The following is a 14,683-nucleotide window of genomic DNA, read 5'->3' as shown; positions in this document are numbered from 1 at the left end:
GCCACCCTCCCCTGTACCTCCTGGGCGAAGGAAGAGAGATAGGTGCCTTCCGGAGGGCTTGAACAAGAAGAGGGGGTGAGAGCAGGTGCCAAGGCTTGGCAGTAGGAGGTAACCTGGTATGTGGAAGGGGCAAGGAGGAGAGGAAGAGTCATTGCCTGAGAGGCTTTGTTTAGGAGGGGTATGGGATAAGGAGGGGCCAGAAGTGGTGCCAGGATATGGGCATCTTATATTCCAGGCTGAAGAGCTAACTTTGAAAGTAAGTCATTTATCCATTGATTGATCGATTGATTTAGTCAATGTTAGGTTCCTCGTGCCTGTGGGCACCGTGAGGTGGAGCACGTAGGAACTGAGCTGGGACCTGGTGCGTTTCAGGTGCCTATGGGGCATCTGTGGGGTAGGGAAAAGCAGTCGTACCTGGGAAGCAGCTGGATACACAGGAGCCAGAGGAGTGGGGAGGAAACAAGGGCTGCGAGGCTTCGGAAACCAAGAGGAGGAGAGTTGAGTTTTGAGAAGGAGGAACAGCTAGGTCAGGCTCTGTGGAGGGCTGCAGGGCGAAAGGAGGCTTTGGGGAGAAGGGGACCCCAGGTGTGGGACAGGAGGCCAATAGAAGAACCCAGGCAGAGTCCGAGGAAGAGGAAGGAAGGAGGAGCAGGGGACTTGGGGCCTGGTGCCAGGGACTCTGGAAGGGTGCTGGGGGAGGGTTGAGGGAGAGCTATGAGTATTGCCTGGACCCAACTGCAGCCCAACTTTGGGGTCTGACTGGTGGGGGTCGGGGGTGGGCCTGGGGGGCTGAGCAGGGGTTTGGGTTCAGGAATCACACTTGACTTCTCCGAGTCTCTGTTTCCATATCTGTAAAATGTGTCTGTAGTAACAAACTTTCTGAGATGTGGAGATTTTTTGAGACAAAAATCTGTCAAGTGCTTAATGTAGTATTTGTACATAGTAGGTGCTCGCTGAATGCCTAGAGAGAAGACAGGAGGCCGCGGGGCCTTGCTGATGAGTCTTGGGGTGCAGAAGGGGTAAAGGGGCTTGAGAACCCTGAAATGGGTGTAAGGGGGGCTGGGGACCGAGAGGCAAAGGTGATGGGGTTGGGGGAAGATGGTGGGGGCCCAGGCTGTGGTGGAAGCCCAGAGCCCCCTGACTGGATTCTCTCAGCAACCACCTCTGACTACCGCATTCAACTCTGCAGAGTTCCCAGAAGCGAGGGGCACTCCTGAGGGGCAGACTCACGGACCAGGAGTGGCTGCGGGCAATGGAAGATTAGAGCTAACAGAAGAGACTCCGGGAGTCAGGGGCTGATCCCCAGGCAGCCTCCTGCCCGCCCCCCAGCTCTCCCTGTTGCTGCGGTGCTGAGGCTCCTTGCTCTCTCTGTGAGCAAATCCCGCCGTGCGTGTAACAGGTGCAGGGGGAAGAACTGAAAGGAGGACTTTTATACGTTTTGTACCTTTGTAACCAGAGAGATATGCTTATGTTATTTTTCAGCTTTTCTGTCTCCTGGGGTTCTGAGGCTGGGCTGGGAGGGGAAGGGGACAGAGGGTAGAGTTTGGCCCCATTTGGGTCCCTGGCAAACCATATGCTCTTTCCTCTCATCTTACTGGGGCGGATTCAGACAGGAAGGGCAAGTAGCCTCCCACCCATTGATCTGAATATTGTTAGGGCCCAAAGTACAGAGCTGATCTTTGCTTTTTCTTGGATGCCCCAAGGGCCAAACTTCAGGGACAAGGGGTTGGTCTTGGAAACAGGGGTCCTCTGACCTCCTCACAGGGCTTGCTCACGCTGCCCCTCCCCGTGGATGTGTGTGTTTATTATGTGGAGTCCCTGCCACTTACTGCCTTATGACCTAGGACTGATGCTGTGGGGGTGCTGGTGGAGCAGCAGATGTCATGTTTACAGAGCAAGGCTTCCCTTTCTCTCCTGGGGAGGGGCTCAGGCCTCTGTTCAGACATTCCTGCAGAGGGTGGACTAGGGGGTCATTTGCCAGCCCCTACCCCTGCTATGAGCAAAAGTTGTCCATGGTGCCATTTGATGCCCTGACCCTGCCCTGTGCTAGAATTTCTTCCGAGGGGTAGGGTAGGAGTGGGGGCAAGGGGAGCAAAAACAAGGGAATTGAAGACACAGAATGTAGGTGCCACTGCCTCCCATGTTTACAGGACCCTCCCTGGCCCTTGGCACCTGGGCTGCAGTAACTAGTTCCATCCTACTCTATTTTCTTCTATAGGGAAAAATGACTGTTAGGACCCTGTTCACAAAACTCTCTTTTATTACTTTGATGTCCAGAACTGGGGACTTTTAGATTTTGTTACTTTGTTTACAGGTCAAGATTTAAAACATTTTACAAGTTTGTTTACAACTGAAAACTTTGAACTTTTACACTTTGTTTACAGTTGAGAATGTGTTTTTCCCCCTTTGTTTACAAGTGAAAGATAGAGAAGATGGGAGAGGGGCTTGAGGACCCTGGACCTGGCCATCTTGAGGAGTTTCTAGCCTCTACCTCTCCCAGGCCAAAGGCCAGCCCTGAGCCCCCTGTTGAACAGCAGACCCAGAAATCCTCCAGAGCGGGCATCCTTTTGCCGCTACGAACAATGGGTTGTGCAGGGTTGTAGGGGGTTCTGTGCAGACACCCCCCTGCCCCTTCCCCGCACATACTCTTGGGAGGCAGTTTCCAAGGAGATTAAAAGTTCTTCTTCACTGACTGGTGCCAAATCCGCCAGCCAGGACCCCAGCTCTCCTTACCCAGCAGAATGACCCCAGCCCTTGAAGGGTTAAGGGGCCCACTGTGGGGAGAGGGGGTCGTCCTTGCTATGTCCTAGGTTCTATAGATGTCCCTCGGTGGGGGTCCCCTGCTCCAGCCCAGTGGCCCTTTCCCTGTCTGTGTAAATTGTTCCGTGAAGCCGCGCTCTGTTTTGGGAATAAACTTCTATAGAAAATGGTTGTCGCCTCTTTCTGTTTGGGGGTGGGGGTGTAGGGTAGGAAGGTGGCTATGAATGATTCAGGCCAGGTTGACCTTTGGGAGAAATCTGAGCTCTGCACCCCCCTCAATATTCAGTTATTTTTAGCACATTTCGTCTGACATTTGGACCAGGTTCCCATCTCTTTCACCCCTAATTCTGGCCTGGCGCCTTGTGATCGGGGCCTGAAGTACGAGCACAGGTGCTGGGAGTAAGGTGCCAGGGAAACTCCTCTCTCTCAAGGTGGCAGCATGATGACTTGGTCTTCAGGGTGTGCAATTGTAACCTCGAATTTGCCCTGGCTAGGGGCCCAGTCAACCCTAAGAACTGCCCTTGCTAACCCCTCAGCCCATTAACAGCACTGACCCCCACCAGCCTCTAGGACTTGGACCTGGCTGGGACATCGCGTTCCTTCTCCGCTCAGGCAGAAATCTTTGGACAGAAACCGAGATGCCAGGCTGTGCTCTGTATGGAGGAAGGGAAACTCTCAGTCTCATTCTGGGTCTGGGTGTCCAGAGTTGAAGGGCAGCCTAGGGCACCTTCGGTGTCAGACATTGCCTGATTTTAAGAGGAGAGACTGAAGGTGGCGCCCGCAGAGACCTGATACCCCAAGGAGAGCTATGGCTCTGGCCACCAGTAGCGCCCACAGGCAGCCCATTGGCGGGTTTCTCGCCCCATCCCGCGGGGTCCTTCCACGAGAAGCCAAGACTTGGTATTCGCCTTTGTCGTACTCAGGGACCTGGGGCCGCGGCTATGGCCAGCTCCGCGCAGGTCTTTAGTCCCAGTTCTGCAGTTCTACCAGGTTTAGACAGGAGATTAAAAGTGAGCCAGGAGGGGCAGTACTAACCAGGCCGCAGGGGAGGAAGGGGTTAAATCTTCCGCCTTGGGTCTCGCCCAGCCTGAAGCTTGTCACTTAGGCCCCGCCCGACCACTCTGATTCGTCCAAGCCTTCCCTGTCCTATCCGGGGATTGGCCCCTCGGAGAGCGCCGAAGGTCCTCATCCCGGCCCCGCCTCCCGAGCCTCAGCGGCCTCCGGCCCCAGTTCCTGCAGCGGCCGGCAATTGGCAGCCCGCTGGCCATGGGGCTGTCGGAAGCGTTGGGGTGAGTGCAGGGCGTGGCCCTGGTTCCCCGTGTCTGTGTCCGCGAGCCGCCGCGTGGTCTCGGTGCAGAAGCCGGCTTGGGTTAGCTCCGAAGGCGTACCGCCAACTCCGGAGCAGGCATCTGCCTGCAACGCCTGTGTTTGCCGCTTTGCCGATTTTCTGCAGGCAGCTATCCCCCGAAGCGAGGGATGGGGGCGGGAACTGGCGCGACCCTCTCTCCTGAGGACTGTGCGGGAAGCCACTCGAACGCCGCCCGCGAGCTGGCTTCGGGCCGCGGGAGGCGGCTGAGTGCGGAGGAGACCCGGCCCGGGAGGTGCGCCGATGGGCGCGTTGGGGCGGGAGGTCGTCGTTGCACGGAGTCCATAACGGTGTCCTGAACCCACCTAGCTGTACAACTGATCCCGGATGCTGGGATACGGCTGGAAGGGCTGCGGTGCCCTCCCAGAGGGAGGGGCCAATGATCTAGGCCCCGCCCTCCAAACACGCGCTCTGATGGGTGGTGGGGAGCGCTTTAAGAAGACCTGCGTGACTCACGGAGGAGGGGCAAGGGGGCTCAAAGATCTCTGTGAGACTGCGGTGCCAAGAGTCTGTGAGGATCTTCCTTGTGCGCACTCTACTCCCTTCTCCAAGCAGGACATCCAGGTTAGAGGCTCTTCCCAGGCGAGTTCCTACCCCTCCGGTGGGATCCTACCCCTAGGTCAGAGTTCACAGATCAGAACTTTCCTGAAAATTTTCCCAGCTGGGGAGTTTCCCCTCAGGGAAGATTCCTGCGCAGCGGAGATCTATTCTCAGGTGAAAGCTTTCACCCATTCCAGGTGGGAGCCTCCCCCAGGTAAGAGCTTCTCTTAGGTGAGAGTACCTTCCACATGAGAACTTTACTGGTAGGTGAAAACTTTCCCCACTGAGAAAGCTTCCTCCTCAGTATGAGCTACGCCGCCCCCCCCCCCCAAGAATTCCCTCGCCTCCAGATCTCCTATTCCTAGAGGAGATCCACCTCCCGCTTCAGGTGGGAGCCTGGGTAGATAAGAGATTCTCCCAAGACAGAACATACCTGGCTGATGAAAACTTTCCTGTCGGTTGAGAGCTTTCCCCTACGTGAGATCTCACCTGGGAACGGGAGTTCTTGGGGGGGGGGGGGGGATCTTCCCACTTTGAGTGGGAGCTTGCCTTTCCAGGTGAGACCCCTTTCTCCAGGTGAGAACCATTCCCTGGCTTTGTGAGATTAAGCCTGAGTTTGTCCACAACCTGGACCCCGGGGCTGGAGGCCCAGGGGCAATCTTAGCCTCAGCGCCTTCCTTCCCTTAGAGGGGAGCCCCTCTAAAGAGGAGCCTGCCTGAAGAGCCGGAACCCTGGTTGCCGGATCCCTTCCTTGTGTGTGCTCTCAGATGGCCAGCACGGAGCTCATGGAGCGGCTGGATAAGGACTCAGAGACTAAACAGGGTCTGGCTGGGGGATGGGCTGGGGGGAGGGGGACAGTCAGCCTGGGACCTGGACCTGGTAGAGCGCTCACAGCTGTCCCTGGGTTGGAGGTATGGATTGTGTTCATCCTGATGTGTTTTTGTAGGGAACTTTGGCCCAGTGAGAGACTTGTGCTAGACAAAGTTCAGGGATTGCCACTGGCTGGGGGTGGGGCCAGCTGGGAGCTGGACCTACCTAGATCTTGAGGATGACTCTCTGACTCCAGGTGGAAGTGTGAGGGAGGTTGGACCAGGGTTACACTCACTATGACTCTGGTCTTGCCACCCCAGTCAGAGGGACACAGAGGCACTGTTGCCTGTGACGCGGGCCATGGAGCTGAGGAAGCGAAACTACTACGTGGAACGGCCACTGCTGAATCAGGAACAGCTGGAGGAGCTGGGATGCTTGACCTCAGCCACCGAGACCCACCAGTGGCGAACCTGGTTTCAGTAAGGCTGAGGGTGGGGGCTGGGGACACCGACAGGACTTAGGTAGACTGTGCTCCCAATGCCTACCATTGTGTCCTCAGGTGCTCCTACACTCGGGCCCGAGCCCTTCTCCTCCAACACCTCCCAGTTTTGGCGTGGCTACCCCGGTATCCCGTGCGTGACTGGCTCCTGGGTGACCTGTTGGCTGGCCTGAGTGTGGCCATTATGCAGCTACCACAGGGTGAGCCATACCTGACCCAGAGGCTGTACCCTCAGTCTTTGGGGGGTGGTCTGCAGCCCTTCAAGGCCCTGGCCCGGAAGCCCTGTGGTCTTGTGCCCACCCACCCCCCACCCGCATCTGAAGCTTTGAGCCCTGCCCTTGGAACTATGGACCATGACCTAGGGCTGGGATTCCCTCATCCTTTTCAAGGCCCAGTCTTCCAAGCCTACATTGCTACCATTTCGCCTCCAGGCCTGGCCTATGCCCTCCTTGCTGGACTGCCCCCCGTGTTTGGCCTCTACAGCTCTTTCTATCCTGTGTTTATCTACTTTCTGTTTGGCACTTCCCGGCACATCTCCGTGGGTGAGTGGAGCCAGGCTCAGCCTTGCAGGAGGATGTCCACGTTCCCCCATGGAGGACAGGATGAGGGCAGGCTGAGGAGGGCAAGGGAACTTAGGGAGGGGGACAGCATTGGTGTTGGGCTACTGGGAGCCTGGCCCAAGGTCATTCCCAGGCAGGAGTAGGCCTCTGACTGTGGGGCCACAGATTCAGGATAGCTCCTGGCTCCGGGAGGATGTGTGTGAGGCATTGCAAGGGGCCCAGAACTTGGCAGAGGCCTGACTAGCCTGAGGCAGGCCGTGCCCCTTTCCTCATTTCACCTTCCACGAGGGGAATGATTCTGAGCCCGATGGACATGAGTGGAACAGGGCAGACGATGCAGGGCCAACGTTTCTAGCCACCCTCAAGAGCCCCTGAGCTCTGGGTTCATACATGACCACCAGCATTGCCTCTGTTTGTATGGCATAGTCTGAAGATACTTGTCTAGAGCTGAATGTCTCCTGGCCTCTGCCTTAAGGACAGGGCTCCTGGTTAGGGCAGTGCCCTCTCCCCTTCAGACCTGCCCTGACCTGTCCCTGCAGGTACCTTTGCTGTCATGTCTGTAATGGTGGGCAGTGTGACGGAATCCCTGGCCCCGGATGAGGACTTCCTGCAGGCTGAGAATGCTACAGTCGATGAGGAGGCCAGAGATGCTGCCCGGGTGCAACTGGCCGCCACACTCAGTGTCCTGGTCGGCCTCTTCCAGGTGCGGAGCAGTCAGGAGTATGTGTTTCCCACCCCCCACTGCTGCCAACCCCATCCCCACCCTCACCTGCCAGTTCCCCTGAGTCTGACCATCGCTGCCCTTCTCACTATTGCTGTTCACTCATGCCCCTTGGATTCCACCTGCCCCGGGCTGTGCTCTAACTGCCCTGAGGGCCTTTGTCTTCCCTGACTGTCCTTGGCCACCCCACAGGTGGGGCTGGGCCTGGTCCACTTCGGCTTCGTGGTCACCTACCTGTCAGAGCCTCTGGTCCGCGGCTATACCACAGCCGCGTCCATACAGGTCTTCGTCTCGCAGCTCAAGTATGTGTTTGGCCTCCAACTGAGCAGCCGCTCTGGGCCGCTGTCCCTCATCTATGTGAGTGAGGGTGGGAGGAGGGACGTGTAGGGTGTGCTCCACCATCTGGAGTGCTGGCTGTGACCCTGCCTCCCCTCAGACAGTTCTGGAGGTCTGCTGGAAGCTGCCCCAGAGCGTGGTTGGCACTGTGGTCACCGCATTGGTGGCAGGAGTGGTGCTGGTGCTGGTGAAACTGCTGAATGACAAACTGCAGCGACATCTGCCCCTGCCGCTCCCTGGGGAACTGCTCACGGTTCGGATTCTTCGGGGCAGGGGGGAAGGGCAAGGGAGGATATGTCCCTGCCAGCAGGTACCCTCGGGGATTTAAAGACCAGCCAGAGTGGGCACCAGGGAGAGTTCCTGGGGAGTGGCTGGAACCACAGCAGAAAGGTCCCATGTTGGTGCCTTCCAGTCCCCAAACAGCACCTTACCCAGTTGTCCATTTCTCCCCATCTCCTGAAGGCTTTGCTTCAGGCCCCCTTCTTCCCTGCCGAAGTAGTTTCTCCACACTCTGACTGTCCTCTCCCCCCAGCTCATCGGAGCCACAGGCATCTCCTATGGCGTGGGTCTGAAGCACAGATTTGGGGTGGATGTCGTGGGCAACATTCCTGCAGGGTGAGCTCTGGCCCCTGTCGGGTTAGGGAGGGGTGGGCGGCCAGGGCCAGCACCCTCCTTTGGCCTCACAGATGCCCTTTGCAGGCTGGTGCCCCCAGTGGCCCCCAACCCCCAGCTGTTCGCCAGTCTTGTGGGCTATGCCTTCACCATCGCCGTGGTTGGTTTCGCCATTGCCATCTCACTGGGGAAGATCTTCGCCCTGAGGCACGGCTACCGGGTGGACAGCAACCAGGTCTGGCGGCAGGATATGGGGGCAGCTGGGTAAACACAGATGCCAGGGCCTGGGGGGTGGGGGTGGGGCAGTGTGTGGTATAGCAGGTGGGACAGGGGGAAATAGCAAACAAGGGGCGCCTGGGTGGATCGGTCAGTCGGTTAAGCATCCGACTTTGGCTCAGGTCATGATCACACGGTTTGTGGGTTTGAGCCCCATGTTGGGCTCTGTGCTGACAGCCTGGAGCCTGCTTCAGATTCTGTGTTTCTCTCTCTGCCCCTCCCCCGCTCATGCTCTGTCTCTGTCTCTCAAAAATAAATAAACATTAAAAAGAAAGAAAAGAAACAGCAAACAAATGTGCTGGGGCCACGCAGGGGACTGGGACAGTAGCCAGGGCATTCGGGACAGTAGCCAAGTCTGGAGGCTGTTGAATGAGGATGGAGGTTGGGGACACCTGGGCCTAGATACAGTGGTACGGTGACCAGACATGACACACCCGCACTTCCCTCCACCAGGAGCTGGTGGCTCTCGGCCTCAGTAACCTCGTCGGGGGCATCTTCCGGTGCTTCCCTGTGAGCTGCTCCATGTCCCGCAGCCTGGTACAGGAGAGCACCGGGGGCAACACGCAGGTGGGCTTCGGGTGCGGGTGTGCATCTGTGCTCACGCACACCGCTCTGGCTGGGCGGTCCTGCCTGCTCCTCCCTGCACCCTACTCCCCTACCCTCCCCTGCTCACTCCCACCCTGCAGGTGGCTGGGGCTGTCTCCTCCCTCTTCATCCTCGTTATCATCGTCAAACTTGGGGAACTCTTCCAAGACCTGCCCAAGGTGAGCCGCCTCCTCCCCACAGCCAGGCTTGAGGGACCTGGCCAGGCCAGGGGCTCAAATCAGTCAGGTCCTAGGTGAGGGGCAGGGACACAAGCTCATGCCCTGTTTTTCAAGGTTGAGCTCTTTGGGGTGGGATTTGGAGTTAAGGATCAGGGATTGGAACCCTTCCGAGTGAGATCCAAGTTCTTCAGTTCAGGGGGCAGGTGGCGGCTGGCGTCGTGCGGGGCTCATGCCCGGGTGGTCAGGGTTGTCAGCACCTGGGCGCCTCTCGGAAGTCCCTGGTGACACTCCCCTCACCCAGGCAGTCCTGGCAGCCGTCATTATCGTGAACCTGAAGGGCATGTTGAAGCAGTTCACCGACATATGTTCCCTCTGGAAGGCAAATCGAGTGGATCTGGTGAGAGGCCTGTGAGCCCACGGGTGGGGGTGGGGACCTACAGCAGGGCCCCCTCTAGAGTCTGTTGACCGCTGCCCTTCTGCTTCTAGCTCATCTGGCTGGTGACCTTTGTGGCCACCATCCTGCTGAACCTGGACCTTGGCCTGGCCGTTGCAGTGGTCTTCTCCCTGCTGCTTGTGGTGTTCCGTACGCAGCTGTGAGTCTCCCCTCTGGGTCCCCCCATCCCAGCTCGTGAGGGAGCGAGGCCCACACTTTCTCCCTACCGCTTTCCTGCATCTCGGGGGTCACCCAGGCTCCCTGGTACCCCCTCGCTGCCCCTTCCTCACATGGTCTCCTTCACAGGCCCCACTACTCTATCTTGGGGCAGGTGCCAGACACGGATATTTACCGAGATGTGGCTGAGTACTCAGAGGTGGGTGGCAGGGGCTGGGCAGGAGGCCTGGGGGTGGGACAGAGGCTGAATGGGCTTTTGTTAGTCTTGTCTGCCCCTGGCAAAGACCCTGGGGACTGAGGGTGCTTTGGTCCTTGGAGCTTCAGGGGAGGAGTTCTAGTCTGCCACCCTCCTCAGAGCTAGGAAGGGACAGAGGAGGAGTGGATAGAGGGGCCATGGGAGCCTGAGGAGAGGGGTCTGTCTTGTCCTGTGGAGCAGCTCTGGGACAGGAATGCTGGTGGGGCAGGAGCCTGGGGCACCAGGGTGAAGGAGAGGCTGTTTCTGATCTGATCAGCAGAGTTTCTACATCTCTATCATTCGTTTACCTCCTGAGAAGTTTCATGCTTAATAGTAGGGGCAGTGGAATAAAACAAGCCCATTCCTGCTGACTTGGAGACTTGGAGTCTGAGTACAGTATAATCAGGCAGAGGGAGGAGTGGTCAGGAGGGGGAGCAGCTCAGCTGGATGGAAAGGGAGGTGGGGGCACATTGTGCAGGCCCAAGTGCTGAGCAGAGACCTGGACTGTGTCCTGGGTGGAATGGGAGCTGGGGAGGGTCTCTCTGTGTACATGCAGAAAACAGACCACAGAGTGGGGGGTGGAGACCCAAGAGGAGGCCGAAGAGCCTAGCCTGGGTTTTAACAGAAGGGAGGGGAGATGGGAAGGGAAGGTTCAGGGTGCCCCGGAGGAAGCTTTGACGGGCTTGGCTGAGGGTCTGGGTGGTGGGGGTGGGGGGTAGGGAGCAGGACGAGGTGTTAGGGTTATGTAGCCAAACCTGTGGCCCAAGGTCTGGGAGGGCAGGGGCTTGGTGATGGGGGGCCCTTGGGCCATACAGGAGAGGAAAGCAGGAGAGCAAGATACAACCAGGAGAGCAGAGGGCTCAGCCACCCCCAACCCTGACCCGTCCCTAGGCCAGGGAGGTCCCAGGCGTGAAGATCTTCCGCTCCTCAGCCACCATGTACTTTGCTAATGCTGAGCTCTACAGCGACGCACTGAAGCAGAGGGTGAGGCCTGGGGTCCCCAGGGTGAGTGTCATAGGGTCCCTTACCTCCCCAGAATGTCTGCATCCCTTCTGACATTTCTCTCTAGTGCGGTGTGGATGTTGACCACCTCATCTCCCGGAAGAAGAAGCTGGTCAAGAAGCAGGAGCAAAAGCTGAAGCGACTGAAGAAGCTCCAGAAACAGGCAGGGGCCTCTCTGAGCCAGGGACTCCTGGCCTCCTGACTTCTTAACCTCATGCATTCCCCTCTTCTCCCTGATGCCCCCAGGATCCCTGCTTTGCTCCCCTGGTGGGTCAGTGCTCTGGGTGGAGTTTTGTTTTCTCCCACGTCCTAAGCCAGTAACAAGCGTGGACCACCACAATCCTTTTCCAATCTGGCTGTTCCTGGAGCTGGTCAGAACCCCACCGCCTTCAGTCTGGCAGCCCTGGGTCCCAAGCTTCAGTTCCTGGCCTGCCTACCTGCCCAAAGCCTGGGGGTGGTACCAGACTTGCCTGGCTTGGCTGTCAGATGACAGCTGGGACAGCTTTTTACGGCCCCTCTCTTCCCCTGACCTAGACTGCCGCCTCCAAGGACACTTCTGTTTCTATCGAAGTCCACTCCAGCACCAGAGACATGGAGAGCAACAACATGGAGGACTCCAAGGCCGAGGGAGAGGGGTCAGCCATGAGCTGCAGAGATGGGGGTGCCCATGCATGTCCTGAGAGGAAGGCCACGGACCTACCAGCTGTGGGTTTTAAGTGGTTGTGCCAGTGGCAGGGGGGTGGGTGATGGATCAGATGCCCTATGGGGAGAGGTCTAGTGATCTGCCATAGATTCTGCTTGTGGCTTTCTGGTCTGCCATCGGAAGACCTTGAATTTGTAGAGTTCACAGGACCCCACAGTCTGCGCTCATGGGTAAAGGGAAAGGATTGGGAGTGGGGGAAAAATATGGGATCAAAAGGGATGCAGGCTCAACTAGAGACCCAGATGGTATGCCAGGGTGTCTGCGTTTGCACATGTGTCCCTGGGCCCCCTTCCTGCTCCGCCCTGGCTGACTGAGGGTAGGCTACAATTGCCCAGCGCCCTCCCTTCTTAAGCCTCCCTAGTAAGCCTGGGTGCAGGAGGCAACAGAGCGGTATATGCAAGTCTGTATGTGCTCCTGAGTCTGGGCGTCCTCGCCTGTGTGTCCTCATGTGTCCCTCTTGCCTTTGCATACAAGAGACTCCCCACATCCTGGTTCTCCAGTGTCCCCTGAATGTCCCAATATATGTGGGTGTTTACGTGCGTGCTCCCACATCTGACCCTATGTGTCCTTGTATGTCTGTGTGCTCCTTGACATCACCCCTTCATGGGCAGCCTTTGCAGTGTGTCTGGTTTGCCAGCAGGTGAGCACAGGGAATGAGCTAGAAGGTATGGTAGCCAGCGGTCAAGAAGGTGCTAAGGCCCCAGATGTGACCACACTGAAAGCCCTGGGCCTGCCTCAGCCGCACTTCCACAGCCTCGTCCTGGATCTGGGAGCCCTCTCTTTTGTGGACACTGTGTGCCTCAAGAGCCTGAAGAATGTAAGGGGTTGGGGGCTGGGGACACTCCTAAGAAGAGCCCTGGGAGAGGACAAGGCCCCCTCAAGCCTCCCGACTCCATAACTAGATCCAAGAGCCCTCTGAGCTCCCCCTCAAAACTCCCTCCCACCCCAGCCTCCCTCTTCGGAACCCACAAGGCTCCCTCTGAGTCTGGCCCCCTTTTCTGTTGCAGATTTTCCGCGACTTCCGAGAGATCGAGGTGGAGGTGTACATGGCCGCCTGCCACAGTGCGTGGGGTGGGGACATGAGCGGTCTGGGAGGGGAGTGGGCTCTTCCAGCCAAGGAGTTAAGGTCTCTGAGACTGGAGGTCAGAGGTGTCTTGAGGGGGCAGGGGTCAAGGATCAAGAGTGACTGGAGGTTTAGATGTAGCTTCAGGGGTAGAGGTCAGGGACGAAATGGGTCAGGGTATTCGGGGGACTGGGGTTGGGGTTCCTGGTGGTTCTATGAGTCAGGGGAGACCTATTCCTTGCCTACAGCCCCTGTGGTTGCCCAGCTTGAGGCTGGGCACTTCTTCGATGCATCGATCACTAAGCAGCATCTCTTTGCCTCTGTCCACGACGCTGTCCTCTTTGCCCTCCAACACCCGAGGTCCAGCCCTGCCAGCCCTGTTTTGGTGAGCTGGCCTCTGTCTTGCTGAGCTTTTTGTCTGTCTACTGCTTGTCCCTACCCTGACCCCCAGCTTCAGGAAGTCCACCCTTCCTGGATGGATCTGCCCCTGGTGGACCCATTGCTGCCCCTTCCTGCCTTTAGCTGAAGCTGCTCCTGGGAGCAGGGGTTGCTGTCCTGGGGGAAGGGGCTGATATGTGTCCTTTGGAAACTGACCAGAGCCTCCCCTCCTCTGCCTCCTCAGATGACCAAACTCTGACCATGCTGCCACCCTGCCTGAGACTGCTCCCCTCTGAATGTTGTAACTTGTGAGAACGACCCCCCCCAACCCTGGGCTGCCTCCAGATGTCCCCCAGGAGTCCCCTCTGTATAAACACACACACATACACACAACTCAGGGATGGAGGTTCTGGGACTCCAAGTTCAGTGCTATAGGCCTGATATGGGCCACTGGAGTCAGACTGGCACTGGCTGGGTTGGGGGAAGATGTATGATTTTACCCCCAGAAATAAAGATTTATTTGCCTAACACCAGGCTCTGCTGTGCCTTGGTGGGGGCTTGGTGGGGTGGGCAGCCATCTACAGCCCTGGCTCCTGACCTTTCTTATGCCCCAAAGTGGGGACTGGAGTCAGAAGTTGGGAGGAAGGTTTGGGGAGGACAGAGTCAGGTGAGACAGCAGACAGCCACCAGAGGGAAAGTTATGGGGCCCAGGGTGGGGGTACCCCAGGTCCAAGTTCCCCAGCTGCTCTCAACCCTTGGCACCTATGTCTTCATCTGGAAGATAGTTGGAATCAGAGCTTCTTCTCAGGAACGATCCCAATGAGGTGCAGCCCCCGGAGGGTGTGAGTGAACCGGGGCGGGGAAGCATGGTGTTCACAGGTGCTGCTGGTCTGTGTTTAGAAGAATGTGCAGGATTGTCCACTTGGGAAAATGCCTGTTCATAATCATTACATCACCTGGGCTCTGCAGGTCATGGTCAACCAAGAAACGTGCTCATTTCTACCATAAAATGCCAGCATCTAGGCATGTTCCCTAGTGGGCAGCAGTGGGCCTTTAGGCCAGCTGAGCTCTGAGTGATGGCGGGGCGGTGCGGCTAGAATCTTTCTGGGCCTGTGTCTTGGCAGTATAATGAAATGATGATTATACCCGCTTCCTGGGTTGCTCAGTGAATTTTAAATGAGTCAGTGCCACAAAATGCTTACAGCAATGCTGGGCTCGAGTCACCTGCTCAAAAGCACATGAACACTGCTGTCCCCCAGGTACTGACCAGGTGCTCAGCTCTGTGCTGGACAAGTGGACAGAGGCTGACCCCTCCTTCAAGTCACTGAAGCGCCCCTTGTCCAGCTCAGTTTTTATCGTGTTCTGCATCAGCACCCTGTTCTGTGTTCATGAATCCTCCTCCCTGCCCCAGCCCCCAGAATCACAGCCCAGGAAGTCAGAGCTTTTTA

The 14,683-nt window shown here is 57.6% G+C and overlaps 1 protein-coding gene across 12 annotated transcripts in view; it reads left to right on the top strand.

Moving 5' to 3' along the window:
- The window catches only part of CELSR3 (cadherin EGF LAG seven-pass G-type receptor 3), a 36,575-nt gene extending 22,812 nt beyond the window's left edge, over positions 1 to 13,763 (top strand). For 5 of the 12 annotated variants that reach the window (XM_045049875.1, XM_045049873.1, XM_045049872.1 and 2 more), the window contains one exon: positions 1,190 to 2,929. In XM_045049875.1, the coding sequence (XP_044905810.1) occupies positions 1,190 to 1,217 (28 nt within the window). In that variant the 3' untranslated portion in view covers positions 1,218 to 2,929. The other 7 variants (XM_045049893.1, XM_045049883.1, XM_045049877.1 and 4 more) reach the window with 7 other exon arrangements.
- The last annotated feature ends 920 nt before the right edge of the window (positions 13,764 to 14,683 follow it).

The sequence above is a fragment of the Felis catus genome, chromosome A2 (genome assembly GCF_018350175.1).
Source record: "Felis catus isolate Fca126 chromosome A2, F.catus_Fca126_mat1.0, whole genome shotgun sequence".
NCBI classification, from domain to species: domain Eukaryota; kingdom Metazoa; phylum Chordata; class Mammalia; order Carnivora; family Felidae; genus Felis; species Felis catus.
This window is presented reverse-complemented; position numbering and strand designations above follow the sequence as displayed.